The 12,576-nt window shown below is 42.4% G+C and overlaps 1 protein-coding gene and 1 non-coding gene across 2 annotated transcripts in view; both read right to left on the bottom strand.

The window, feature by feature from the left end:
- Positions 1–127: 127 nt before the first annotated feature.
- Positions 128–209, bottom strand: Trnal-aag (transfer RNA leucine (anticodon AAG)). Its single transcript has one exon. It is a non-coding gene; the product is annotated as a tRNA-Leu (tRNA).
- Positions 210–9,734: 9,525 nt separating this feature from the next.
- Positions 9,735–12,576, bottom strand: part of Eef2k (eukaryotic elongation factor 2 kinase) — a 52,948-nt gene continuing 50,106 nt past the window's right edge. The window contains exon 18 of the mRNA XM_076840023.2: positions 9,735–9,881. Within this exon, the coding sequence (XP_076696138.2) occupies positions 9,772–9,881 (110 nt within the window). The 3' untranslated portion in view covers positions 9,735–9,771. The remainder of the gene's footprint in view (positions 9,882–12,576) is intronic.

Raw genomic sequence — 12,576 nt, 5'->3', positions numbered from 1 at the left:
GCGTGGCCCCGCCCCCCGCCGCCGACGAGCCATTCAACCGGATGGAAGCCCAGACCGGCAGCAGGGGTCGCTGACGCGTGTGCAAAAAGGAGGCGAGTGAACCCAACAGGGACAAAAAGAGCTACAATGGCAGCGGTGGGATTCGAACCCACGCCCCCGAAGAGACTGGAGCCTTAATCCAGCGCCTTAGACCGCTCGGCCACGCTACCTAGCTGTGGAATGTGTTTTCCAGTATGCTTCTTAATAGCTTTATACACGTTTAATTTCAAATGAATACATTTTTACCGGATTTTTAAATTTTATCCTAATATAATTATTTATAACATGCTGCATCTTTCGAATAAATTATTTGCTCAAATATTTAGTCCCAAGTTTTTTCCAAATTGGTTTTAAAGCAAAAAGCAGAATTCAGCCATAATCTGAGTCTATCTATAGTCAATACTGGTTAACCCACCACGTGTTTGTAAGGCACACAACCAATTCAGGGTGTTTTAGGGAGAGAAGATCAATTAATGCGGGCGATAACCCCCACCAAGGTCTCTGACAGCCAAACCAAGGAAGCCGATCTGGACGGTTCTCTCTGAAAAAATATATTTATAGTTACATAAATAATATTAAAACTTTGCAGATAAGATGCAAGTTTTCTTGGACTCCCGTCCTAGTCCTCTCCACAAAAGAAACCATTATTATCAACTTCCAGATGTTTTTGCTGTGAGTTTATAAGGATATATGTGGATATATTTCTCTACAGAAAATACTTTTGTTTAGTGTATGGGTTGTTACATAAACATTGTCATGCTGTCAGCATTCGGTATTTTTCCTTCCCTTCAATCCCTCTTTAGCGGGTCTTGTTTTGTATTTTCTCCATCCATCTTTAACTTGTGTAATGATACGCAAAGATGTCACTGTTCTGGGAGAGTTTGATGCTTTTAAAAAAATACAAAAGCAGCCATCAAATAAGGGCACAGGCCAGGCATTGTGGAGGATTCAAAGCTGAATGAATAGCCCTTGAAGTCAGTGAAGTGATCTAATCGTGGTATTTTTGTACCAGGACAGATTATTTTTTTTATGAGCTGTGTACTGGGTTTTCCACAAGGAAACATTCCCCTGTTGATGAATAATTGCTGGAATCTCTATCCAGTCCCACTTTTCTAGAACTTGCCTAACAAGAATGAGTCCTTGGCAATACCTTTGTGATGTGCCTCCCAACACTTCCCTCCTGAAAACCCTACTGACATCCCAATCCTTTAATCATAACTAGTGAGTTATTTATTTTTTATTTCATTTGTTCTAATTAGTTATACATGACAGTAGAATGCATTTTGACATATTGTACACAAGTGGAGCACAACTTCTCATTCCTCTGGCTGTACATGGTGCTGAGTCACACCAGTAGTTTAATCATACAAGTATATAGGGTAATAATGTCTGTCTCATTCTACCATCTTTCCCATCCCCACCCCCCCACCCCTCCCTTCATTCCTCTCTGCACAATGCAAAGTACCTTTTTTCTTCCTTACCCCACCCCCAACTGTGGATCAGCATCCGATTATCAGAGAAAACTTTTAGCCTTTGGTTTTGGGGGATTGGCTTATTTCACTTAGCAAGATATTCTCTAGTTCCATTCATTTGCCTGCAAATGCCATAATTTCATTCTTCTTTAAAGCTGAGTAATATTCCATTGTGCATGTGAACCACATTTTCATTATCCATTCATCTATTGAAGGGCATGTAGGTTGGTTCCATAGTTTAGCTATTGTAAATTGAGCTGCTATCAACATTGATGTGGCTGCGTCACTGTAGTATATTGATTTTAAGTCCTTTGGGTATAAACCGAGGAGTGGGATAGCTGGGTCAAATGGTGGTTCCATTCCCACTTTTCTGAGGAATCTCCATACCGCTTTCCATAGCGGTTGCACCAAATCACAGACCCACCAGCAATGTATGAGAGTGCCTTTTCCCCCACATCCTCGCCAACGCTTATTAATGCTTGTATCCTTGATAACTGCGATTCTGACTGGAGCGAAATGAAATCTTAGTGGTTGTGATTATAGCTAGTGAGTTCTATGGTGGACATAGGATTCAGGCTGCATAGAATTCATAGTCTTAAGAGTCTGAATGTAATGAGTTAGTGATTTGTTAAATTTGATCCTGTTGTGGTGGAGTTAGACCTGCTGGAACTGGAGAGAAAGAGGGATTTGGGGTAGCCACATTCTATGAGATGGGTTGGAGAAGTAGAGAAAGCCAGTGTATAGAGAGAGGGGAGCAGAGACCTAGAGAGGTTTTCAGGCTCCCCATTCAGGATGCTGTCCCTGGCCCAGCGGGATGCCCACTATTGGAGTCATCCCTTTATCAAGTTTCCCTTTCTGCTAAAGCTAGTACTACCTGGTGGCTGTCAATTGTAACTAATAACCTTCCCTTTGGGTGATAAGGGCTCAAATGAAGCCAGAACCTTCTGGAGCAAATCAGGTCTGTCCCTACCCACACGTCTGAGCAGGAAGCTTAATTAACAGGGGCCCTGCAGGGACGCAGGCTGGAGATCCTGGAAGACTGGAAACCAGGGCCGCCTTTGAAGAGCTTCTTACAGTCCTGCAGCCCCATTACACAGTGGTCTTGTGACATTCAGATGTGAAACTAATGTGCAGGAGGAGAATGTTGCATTGGAACCCTGGGCCCACAGGGTCTGGGTAGCAGAATGCAGGGGGACAGAGGGAAGGACTGAAACCTTGATTTTCTGCCTGCGTGTCTACTTCCCTGCCCTGGTTAATGCAGGTGGTGGGGGAGTGCAAGAAGATCAAACACTGCCCACTTGCCCTCCACCCCCAATCTTGGGACAGGCAGGTGAAGGCTGTCAGTCTCTACTTCATAAGTCTTAAGTGGTGGGCACTGGGAATGGGTGTGGTGGCTCAGTCCTGGATCTCTTCCATTCTTAACTCCTTGTCCTCCCCAAAAAAGAGAATTATCCCAAGGATTGTCTGTGACCAACTCTTTCTACATGGACCTCCATAGGGAAAGAAGTTGGCGTTTCTGACAAAATGTTTCAAGAATGGTTCTAATGGGGGTTAGAGATACAGCTCAGTGGTATGGTGCTTGCTTGGCATGTGAGGCCCTGAATTTGACCCCCAGCGCCCCCACCAAAGAATTGTTCTAATAAAATTTGATAGCACGGAAATTTGCACTTGGAGACTAGTTTTCTACTCACCCAACTGTCATTTTTCAGTCAAGAGCATGGTGACCTTTAACAGAACATTGTTTTCTTTCCAATCTTGACGAGCAATGATTCTCTAATCATTCTCTTGTCCTCTAAAATGTCTCTACCAAGATAGGAGGTCAAAAAAGTGGTCACCTTTGTCCCAGGTGGGATAGGAGCATATTGCCTGGGAAGGGACCCATCAGGGCTTTCTGTGCTCTGCAAATGTTCTATATTTTGATCTGGGTTATTGATACACAGATGTCTACATGTGTAAAAATTCATCCAACTACATACTTAAGATTTTGCAGTTTAATCCATGAATGTGATGGTGTAATAAAAAAGTAAATTTTCTGAAAATGTTTCAACCAAGTCTGCATCTCTAAATTAGCCTCCTATAGTTTCATTTGCAGCAAGTTTGTAATAACACTTTGGGGTGGTGGAGGCTACCAGGGATTGAACTTAGGGGCACTCAACCACTGAGTCACATCCCCAGCACCATTTTGTATTTTATTTAGAGACAGGGTCTCACTGAGTTGCTTAGAACCTCACTTTTCCTGAGGCTGACTTTGAATTTGCAATCTTCCTGCCTCAGCCTCCCAAGCCACTGGTATTACAAGAGCACACCAATCCACCTAGCTGTAATAACATTTGGACACATACTTGCAATAACACTCTGAAAAGTTTTCATAACACTTTATTTATTTAGTGATATTGAGGATTGAACCCAAGGGCCCTTCTTATTTGCCAAGATGCAGAGGCTAGCCTTGAACTTGTAACTCCTTCTTTCTCAGCCTCCATAGTCACTAGAATTACAGATGTGTGCCACTAGACCCACACCTATATTCTGTCTAGTATTTAGGACTCTTCTCTGGTTCCTCCCTAAAGGGAAAATTCTGTGTGTGTGGGGGGTCTGTTTCTGTTTTGCCTTCTTGACATCCATTTCCCTATTTCTTTATTTTCTGTTCCAATACAGGTTGAATATTTCCCTGATTGGAACCACAAGTGTTTCAGATTTTGAGATATTTGCATATATGTAATGAGATATCTTAGGGATGGGACCCAAGTTTAAGCATGGAATCCACTTAGGTTTCATATATACCTTATACACATCACCTGCAGGTGATTTTGTACATTTTAAAATATGTGCATGAAAAAATGGAATATTAAAAGTATGGAATTTTATGCTTTGGAATCCTGTTAGTGCTCGAAGTTTGAATTTTGGAGCATTGTGGATTTCAGATTGGGGATGCTTAACCTTTGTGTAAGAAGAAACATTATCGGATACCTTGAATAGCTCTTAAGAGGAAAAAACAAACCCAGTCCTAACAGACTTATTTTGGTGGGGGGGTACCAGGGATTGAACTCAGAAGCACTCAACCACTGAGCCACATCCCCAACCCCATTTGTATTTTATTTAGAGACAGGGTCTCACTGAATTACTTAGCACCTCACTCTTGCTGAGACTGGCTTTGAACTCGAGATCCTCCTGGCTCAGTCTCCTGAGCTGCTGAGATTACAGGCGTGCACCACTGCACCCAGCCTAACAGACTGAGTCCCTTTGGCAATCTGAAATACCAGTCAGATCTTTTTGAAACCGTCACTGTATTAGAGTAAAAGCCTTTGCTTATAGTAATGTGCTAAATGATGTGCATTATGGAGAGGGTCAAGTTACTTGTCTTTACATTTAATCAATACTAAATTGATAATTTAGTCTATATTGAATGTAAAGAATTATAACTCAATCCTAAATTTTTTTTAATAAACCATTTGAAGTACCCAGTTTTAGTTTTCCCAAGAGCTCTTTTATTGTGAGAATTTTAAAACTGCATTATTATCTAAGAATATTCATGAAGTTGGGTGTGGAGACACATGTCTGTAATCCCAGCAACTCGGGAGTCTGAGGCAGGAGAATTGCCAGTTTGAGGACATGCTGGGCAACCTAGTAAGACCCTGTCTCAAAAAATAAAAAGAGCTGGGGATGGGACTCAGGGTTAGAGGCCCCTGGATTCCATCCTCAGTACCACAAACAAACACCTTAAAAAAAAAAAAAAAGAAAGAAAAATTCACTGGGCATGGTGGTGCAAACCTATAATTCCAAGCAACTTGAGAGGCTGAGGCAGGAGGATCACAAATTTGAGGTCAGCATAGGCTTCTTAGTAAGACCTGGTCTCAAAACATAAATTTTAAAAATTATAGTTAATAAATAATTGGCTGGGGATGTAGCTCAGGGGTAAAGTATTTGCCCAGCAAGCAATTCTCAGTACTGCAAATATAAAAGGGGCGGGGGGGGGGGGGGGGGGGCAGGGAAGGGGAGGGGAAAGGGGAGGGGAGAGGGGAAGGGAGAGGGGAAGGAGGAGGAGGAGAAGAAAGGGAGGTTCCCATATTTTATCTAAAGCAAACTGATAGTACAGGGGCCGAATCTGGAAGGCTTTATTATTGTTATTGTTAGGATTTATTACAAATGTAAAAAATCAGGAGGGCTTCCATTAAAAAAGAAAAATCCCAATTTTCAGTAGCTCTTGAAAAACTGGAAATAGGCCCACTTTCCGTGGCTTTCAGAGGTGAATGAATCATGGCTGCCCTTTTCCAAGGGGGCAGAGCCCTCCATTCTACTTCAACCTCCAACCAGTTACTTCACATGTTTTTAACCAGCAGACATTTGAATGGGAGACAAGAAAGAAAGAAACCATTTTATTTGGAAAGACAAAGTGCAACTTAGTACATATGCAAAAATAAATCTGTACAGAGAGCCACTTCTCCGGGTCCCACCCAGATTTTACCTTGAGGAGGTGAAATGGTTACCTCTGAGATTGGAAACGCAAGGAAGAGGCCCACATCCACAGAGAATACACAGTGTGTCTCCCCCACCACCAAGCTGCAGATACTCATGTAAACATTTGTTGACTTGTAAAACATGTGCATGCAAGTGAGCTGGGATGGAAGGTAATAAAATCATCAAAATAGCAAGAAGGGTGATATACCTGGAAGGTTGTATTGAAGATAAATTCCCAGAATGCCTCAGTGAGAGGGGGAACAGTGATATTCCAAAGGGCCTGGGTCTGAGAGGATTTTTTTCTCTTCTTATACCCATAAAGCTTGCCCTCATTTGTTTATTTCTCTTTTACCTCTAGCAGAACTAAGCTGAGTGCGGTGGCACATGCCTATAATCCCAGTGGCTGGGGAGGCTGAGGCAGGAGGATTGTGGGTTCAAAACTAGCTCCAGCAATTTAGCAAGGCCCTAAGCAACTCAGCAAGACCCCGTCTTTAAATAAAATCCAAAGAAGGGCTGGGGAGGTGGCTCAGTGGTTAAGTGCCCCTGGGTTCAATCCCTTGGCAAAAAAACAAAAACACCAAAAACCTGAATGGGCCATTGAATTCCAGTTTAAATTATATCCCCAGGATCCTCTGAATAACAGCCTCTCTCAACTCCTAGCTCCAGCTTAGTCTCTAGCTAGCAGTATCCTGTGACAGAATCTACGTGAAACTGTGGTTTCTCTGTGAAATGAAGGTGACAGATGCTAATCCCGTCTCTGCTAATCTGGACTTCCACCTGCCTCTTGAATTTGAAGACAGTCTCTGCTGTCTTTCTAGTTGAGCTGGACTGTCTTGGGTTTGCTGCAGGGGGAGATGCCTTAACCATCTTCAGATGACACAGACCTAGGGTTTTTGTTTGCTTGTTTTGTGGTGCTGGGGATTGAACCCAGGGCCTTGTGCATTTGAAGCAAGCACTCTACCAACTGTTATATCCCCAGCCCCAGACCTAGGTTTTAAAGGTGGAATAAGTGCTTCTGGTGGCTCAGAAGGATCTCAACATCTTGCAAGTTCCTTTTTCATTCTCAAAGGTCCTTAAGCTTGCATGCAAACCACCCTAGCCTCCTGGAGGAGAAAGAGATCACTTCCTGACAGTATGACCATGTGGGTGGGTGGGGAGTGGAATTGTAGGCATGATGGTTAAAGCAAATCCAGACGAAGGAAGCAGAGCCTCAACAGAGTGAGCTCCATGACTGGAGCTGGCCCTCTCTTCATTTACGCACTTACTTGGTAACCAACTCTGCCAAGGTGCTATGCTTAAAAGCCCTGGAGGCCAGGCACAGTGGTGCACGCCTGTTATCTCAGCGGTTTGGGAGGCTGAGGCAGGAGGATCTAGAGTTCAAAGCCAGCCTCAGCAACTTAGCAAGGCCTAAGCAACTCAGCAAGACCCTGTCTCTAATTTTAAAAAAGTGGGTAGGGGTTGGGGATGTGGCTCAGTGGTTAAAAGCCCCTGGGTTCAATCCTCAGTACCAAAAAAAAAAAAAAGTCCTGGAGGCCACAAAGTTGATACACCTCTGTTCTTGCAGCTTAATGAAGTAGCTTTCAATCAAGGGTTAACAAACTACAGGCCAAGAGGGCCATCTGTTTTTATAAATAAAGTTTTTTTGAACACTAACCATATTCTTTTGTCTACATCTTGTCTCTTGCTGGTTTTGCAATTTGATAGCAGGGTTGAGTAGCTGCAAAAAAAGGCCATGTGGTCTATCTGGCCCTTTCATTAAAAAAAAAAAAAAAAAAAAATATATATATATATATATATATATATATATATATATATATATATGGATATCTCCATCTTGATAGAGAATTAGATACAAGGGACAAATTATTTGTCTAATAAAATCTTAGAGAAGCCAGGCAGGATAGTGCCCGCCTGTAATTCCAGCAACTTGGGAGGCTGAGGCAGGAGGATCTCGAATTCAAAGCCAGCCTCAGCAACAGGGAGGCGCTAAGCAACTCAGGAGACCCTGTCTCTAAATAAAATACAAAATAGGGCTGGGAATGTGGCTCAGTGGTCGAGTGCCCCTGGGTTCAATCCCCAATACCCCCACCCCCCCAAAAAAAAAATCTCAGAGAAGGAGGAAGCTGTCTGAATTAACAACACCACCAACAAAAAAGCACAAGGCTTGACTTTGAAGGAATATGTGGCAATAAAGTTGCTTCTTACATTTAATATATGCAATTTAACTATAGGTACTGGTTTAAAACACACATAAAATTTAAAGCAAGCTAACTATCGATCTGGTATAGATGAAAGAAGAGTGATCAGTACCAACTTCTAAAGGAAAATTGTTATGAGTGCATTGCAAAAACTAGGGATACTGTCATTTCTGGGTGGACTCAGGGAGTTTTCACAGGTAATGCTGACTTAATTTTTCCTTGAAGGGCACACCCCACTTTAGAATCTAATGTTTGCACAAGTTCATGACTCCACAGTGCTCCAAACTGAAGTGCTGAGGGAGTATCTTAACAAGTAAGAGTGGCTTGTATGCTGCACTTGGCTTTGCATCCTTTGATTGTTCGAGAAAGAGGCTGCTCTAGCATTTGTGGTTGATCGAATTGTCTAGTTTCTTGGCTATTTGACACAACAAGTGAAATCACACTAGTATTAAATAGGAACTCCTTGTAAGGAGAAAGCTCATTAAATAAAGATATTGTAGCTTGACCCTGGGGAAACTTCTAGAACTAATGAGTGTTTATAGTTCTTGCCCTCTCATCCTCAAACATCTTTAGTAAATCTCAAGGGGCTGCTGTTGAAAGCAGCCAAGCTGCAAATCACAAGAAAATCAGCCCAGCTTGGAGCAGAAAATGCCAAGAGCTGGAGCTGGGGAGCAGATTCTATATAAGAATAGCTTCACGTAAGAATATGCAGAGGGATACTGCACCAGGGACACTTAGTCACTATGTGGATGATGCCACTAGGAAGCAGGGTATATTCTGCCTGGAGCAAAGTCCCCCATATTCCAAGCTGCTATCCTCATACATTAAAGCTTTGAGATGCATCCTGTTCCACACCAAGTATTCGTGTACAAGTTAGAGGTAGTAAATGTGTACATATAAAAAAAACCCCAAACCTGTTTTGTAAAGCCCATAGGAAGAAAGCATGCTTCAAAAACGAAATTTGGCTGGAATTTCAGAAAAATCAGTCTCAGGGCAGGAGGAAACTAAACTATGAAGTTAGAAATTAATCAATGTGCTGGCCCCTGCCTCAGGATAGAAGGGAGGCTGCATGTGCACTCAAAAAACACCATGCAAGCTCCCAAATGCTCGGAGAAAGACAGCTGTGCACTAAGTCAGGACAAAACACACCCATGGGAAGTTAGCTCTTCACTTCCCATCCCCATTCTTGAAACGGGATTCTGAGGGCCTGAGATTTGAATCTAGCCTGGAAAGTCTGGTGAGCAAGGGCCTCATGTTGTCCATGGTGGAAAAGCATGACACGTCTCATGTCAAGAAAGCAAGAAGTAAAAAATAAAAAGAGAATCTCAATAACAGTAGGATGGTTCATTAGGCTGCATTTTTTCAATCCCCATTCCCCCAAAATACTGTCCTAAGGGACAGCTGTAGGGTCTCTGCTAGTAGCAAAGACCTTTTTTCAAGAGTCAAAAAAAAAAAAAAAAAAGAAAGAAATACAAAAGTCAATTTACAGCACATGAAAAATACCTTTTCCTTCTCAAACTAAATAAGTCTCCCCACCCCATCCCCACCCCATCCCAACCCCTTAGCCCTTTTGCTTGGGACCAGCTGGCAGCAATTGTTCTGGTAAGTTATTCTTCCATCTGGGCCCAGGCCTCCTCTGCCAGCTGATAGTACTGGTTGGCTAGACGGCCCTTCATGGCTTCCATGGCTGCCTCAGCTGCCTGGGTGTACAAGTCCCCTGAAAAAGAGCAAGGTAAGGTACAAAGAGGTGAACCGTGCATGCCAGGCCAGTATCCCTCCCTCACCTCTCCCACAAGAGCACCCTGAGGTTTGGTTTGGTTTTGTCTTGTCTTTGTTTTTACAGGAACCAAACTACCCTTGACATCCTTCCTCTCCCTCCAGATAGATGTTCAGGATGCTCTGTCTCACAGGGTGGCCATGTGATCAAACCTGGCCAATCAGAGCACTCCTCCATTCCCTGCAGGCCCCAGGGGTTGGTCTAGACTTAGGCAGAGCTAATCAGAATAAGTCTTGGGGTCCACAGTGATTTGCAGGTGGGTGGGCGATTCAATCAGGCTGAGGATATTTGCAGAGTAAATTGGGAATCTTTGTAAGTGGAAGAAATAGTCGAAATAACTTCATGTCAGGTTGGCTCAAGTTTTGCTGTCAAATGAATTTGTATAAAATTCAACGCAAGCACTTTGGAATTTTAGAGCTTTGGGGATTTAGAAATTTCAAATCAGAAATGATAGATTTTCTTTATTATTTGTCAAATTCTTATACAACTTTTAAAATTTAGTCTCATCGCATTACCTGTGAAATCAGGAGTTTAGTAGTTTGTTATAGGTAAAGGACTGGATATTGTTGTCACCAATACCCTCTTCCTGGATTCTCACCCACAGAGAGAGAGCCCTAATCCACAAAGTGACTGTAGGTGGACCTAGGGCCTGTGAGGCTGTGATAAAGGATAAGTGAGGTCACAAGAGTGGGGCCCTGACTTCAATGGGGCTGGGACCCTTCTCAGAGGAGAAAAAGACAGTAGGGCCTGAGATTTGAGTCTAGTCTGGAAAGGCATATTATTTGGCAATAAAAAAGGAATGTGTCTCTCTACCCCCCTCCCCTCTCCTTGCATACAGAAGAAAAGACATGTTAGTACATGGTGAGAAGATGATTGTCTATAAGCCAGAAACAGGAGAGCACTTTGATCTTGGACTTCTTGGCCTTGAGAAATCAAATTTAGGAGACTGCCCCGTAATAAAGAACTTGCCTAGCATGCATAAGGCCCTGGGTTTGATCTCCAGCACCAAACAAATAAATAGATAAACAGATAAATAATAAAATAAATACATTGTTGTTACTTAAGCCATTCAATCTATAGGGCAGCTTCAGCAGATTAATATATTATGTAATGGAAAAAAAAAACACATAACTTGTCTATCAACTGACGGCTCAAAAACAAAATGGGGCATCTCCTACAATGGCATATTATTTGGCAATAAAAATGAACAAGGCACTGGTACATGCTATAACATGCATGCACCTTAAAGCCATTATTTTAAGTGAAAGAAGCCTGACAACAAAAGGCCATGTATTTCATGAGTCACTTACAGAAGGAGCCCAGAGCAGGCCAATCCATATAGACCAAAAGTTGATCCTTGGTCCCCAGGAATGGGGGAGGAGGCAGGTTGGGAATGACTGCTAACTAGTACAGGGTTTCTTCTTGGGGAGATGGAAATGTTCTGGAATTAGTTAATGGCGATGGGTGACCAACATTGTGAAAATACTAAAATCCACTGAGCTACACTTCAAGATGGTAAATTTCATGTTGTGAAAATTTTAGTTCAGTTTTCAAAATTGCAAAGAACTCCCCTTAAGACTCTAATATATATCTTTTTTTTTTAAGTATTTATTTTTTAGTTGTAGTTGGACCCAATACCTTTATTCATTTTTATGTGGTGCTGAGGATCAAACCCAGGGCGCGCACAAGCTAGGCAAGTGCTCTACCACTGAGCCACAACCCCGGCCCTCTAATATATATGTGACCTATACATTATCCTCCCACACACTTTAAGTCCTCTCTAGATTACTTCTTTTTGGGGGGTGGGTACTGGGGATTGAACTCAGGGGCACTCGACCACTAAGCCACATCCGCAGCCCTATTTTGTATTTTATTTAGAAACAGGGTCTCACTGAGTTGCTTAGCACCTCACTAAGTTGCTGAGACTGGCTTTGAACTTGTGATCCTCCTGCCTTAGCCTCCCCAGCCTCTGGGATTACAGGCAGGTGCCACCTTGCCCAGCTCTAGATTACTTATAATAGCTAATTTAAATGCTATGTAAAGAGTTGTTATCCTATATATTTTTTTTAGATTATTTATTTATTTTTAGATGTTTATTTTTTAGTTGTAGTTGGACACAATACCTTTATTTCACTTATTTATTTTTATGTGGTGCTGAGGGTCCAACCCAGGGTTTCACACATGCAAGGCAAGTGCTCTACGGCTGAGCCACAACCCCTGCCCTATATTTATTTTTAAAAAAATTTTTTCTATTTAGTTGTATACGACAGCAGAATGCATTTCAACTCCTATATTGCTTTTGAAAAGGAAGCATGTCATTTTCTTTCTTTAAAAATATTTTTAGTTACAGATGGACACAATGCCTTTATTTTATTTATTTATTTTCATGTGGTGCTGAGGATCGAAGCTAGTGTCTCATACACACTAGGCAAGCACTCTCTCTACCACTGAGCTATAACTCCAGCCCTGTAGTCCTGTTTTGTAAGGGAAAAAGTCTGTATGCATTCAGCACAGAGGCCAGGGATGGAATCCAGGGCCCCATGCATGGTAGGCAAGTGCTCCATCACTGAACTACATCCCCACGCCACTAGAATATTCTTTGATCTGTGGTTGGTTGAATCCATGGATGAAGAAC

This window comes from Callospermophilus lateralis, chromosome 19 (assembly GCF_048772815.1).
Source record: "Callospermophilus lateralis isolate mCalLat2 chromosome 19, mCalLat2.hap1, whole genome shotgun sequence".
NCBI classification, from domain to species: Eukaryota; Metazoa; Chordata; class Mammalia; order Rodentia; family Sciuridae; genus Callospermophilus; species Callospermophilus lateralis.
The sequence above is the reverse complement of the archived record's forward strand: the minus strand, read 5'-3'. Positions and strand labels throughout refer to the sequence as shown.